Source organism: Mus caroli, chromosome 6 (genome assembly GCF_900094665.2).
Source record: "Mus caroli chromosome 6, CAROLI_EIJ_v1.1, whole genome shotgun sequence".
Lineage (NCBI taxonomy): Eukaryota > Metazoa > Chordata > Mammalia > Rodentia > Muridae > Mus > Mus caroli.
This window is the reverse complement of record NC_034575.1, coordinates 25,248,756-25,250,394: the sequence shown is the minus strand read 5'-3', so window position 1 is coordinate 25,250,394 and position 1,639 is coordinate 25,248,756. Positions and strand designations below refer to the sequence as shown.

The window sequence follows — 1,639 nt, the reverse complement described above, 5'->3', positions numbered from 1 at the left end:
TCAGACACTCCAGAAGAGGGAGTCAGATCTCGTTACGGATGGTTGTGAGCCACCATGTGGTTGCTGGGATTTGAACTCTGGACCTTCGGAAGAGCAGTCCGGTGCTCTTACCCACTGAGCCATCTCTCCAGCCCTTGTTTTCTTTTAAACTGTATTTTTCTGATCTTTCTTCTTGAAATGGAAAGATACTGTCTTTGATTTGAATTTCTTTTTTAAAGATTTATTTCTTTATGTTATATATACAAATTTATACATATATGAGTACACTGTAGCTGTCTTCAGACACACCAGAAGAGGGCATCAGATCCCATTACAGATGATTGTGAGCCACCATGTGGTTGCTGGGAATTAAACTCAGGACCTCTGGAAGAGTAGTCAGTGCTCTTAGCTGCTGAGCCATCTCTCTAGCCTGTGACTTGAGTTTTCTACTTGAGGTAGTGAGAAACAAGGGTCCATGTACATAACAATATCTAAGCTATTCCTTCTCACATTCAGAGTTAAATTCATGGGCCAGCAGGATGGCTTACCAAGTAAAGGTGCTTGCCATGCAAGCCTGCTGACCTGAGTTCAAGCCCTGAACCCACATAAAGGTAGAAGAAAAGATCTGACTCCACAAAGTTCTTCTCTGATTTCTATACATGTGCCTGGGCACATTCGTTCACATAGATATTGCATATACACACATGTACACATGCATATTACCCACAGTAGTAATCTTGACACTTTAAGAGGCTGAGACAGGAGGATTGCTGTGAATTCCAGGCCAGTCTGGGTTATAAAGTGAGACTCTGTCTCAAAAAAGAAAAAGAATTATTTCTGTGAAGTGGTTTAAATTGTATTATTATTCAGTACTTAAACCCTTGAAGGCCTTATTTTGTGTTTATACTAAAGTTATGCAAACTATTGTTGGAGAACTGTGAATGAGCTAGGAGAGGCTGGCTAAAGTGTAAAGAGTTGTGACTCCCAGATTGAAGAATTTAGAGCCTATGACTGTGTATTATGAAGTCATTGGATATATTAAGCAGAGGAATGTCTTGACTGAAATGATTTTTAGAAACTGAAAATCTAGTTCAGGTTTGATATGTGATGTGTGGAATAGCTAAGCTCAGAAAATTTAAGAAGAATGGTACATCGATCACTAACAGTCCTACTTGGTTTCAGAAAGGACACAGCTGCCACATTCCAGTCAGTTGATGGATTGCCTCAAGCAGAGCAGCCTCCATTGGAATCCACAAGCAAAGAAGCCTTTTTTCACAGAGTGGAAACCTTCTCTATATCCTTTTCAGTTGTGTAAGTGGTTCCACCTGCTGCAGAATTGTTACTAGCGAGGCACTGTTACACTGTAGCACTATAGTGGAGTATAGGTACTGCTTACTCTGACTCTTTGTTTTATAAGTGTGGTGTTTTGCCTGTATGTTTGTGAACCGTGTGTGTGTGCAGTGCCCAAAGAGCCCAAAAGAGAACATCGGATCCTCTGGGACGAGTTACAGCCGGATGTTACCCACCATGTGAGTGCTAGCAGTTGAACTGGAAGAGTGATCAGAGCTCTAATTGTTGTCTCTTCAGCCCCTTGCTCTGATCTTTTAAACCAAAGAATTAATATTGGTAAGAACTTTTTTTCTGTTTTTTTTTTTTTTTT

At 40.5% G+C, this 1,639-nt stretch overlaps 1 protein-coding gene across 1 annotated transcript in view; it reads left to right on the top strand.

Annotated features, from left to right (window-relative positions):
- Zc3hc1 (zinc finger C3HC-type containing 1) overlaps positions 1–1,639 on the top strand; it is a 22,259-nt gene that overhangs the window by 2,132 nt on the left and 18,488 nt on the right. The window contains exon 2 of the mRNA XM_021164814.1: positions 1,162–1,273. Within this exon, the coding sequence (XP_021020473.1) occupies positions 1,162–1,273 (112 nt within the window). The remainder of the gene's footprint in view (positions 1–1,161; positions 1,274–1,639) is intronic.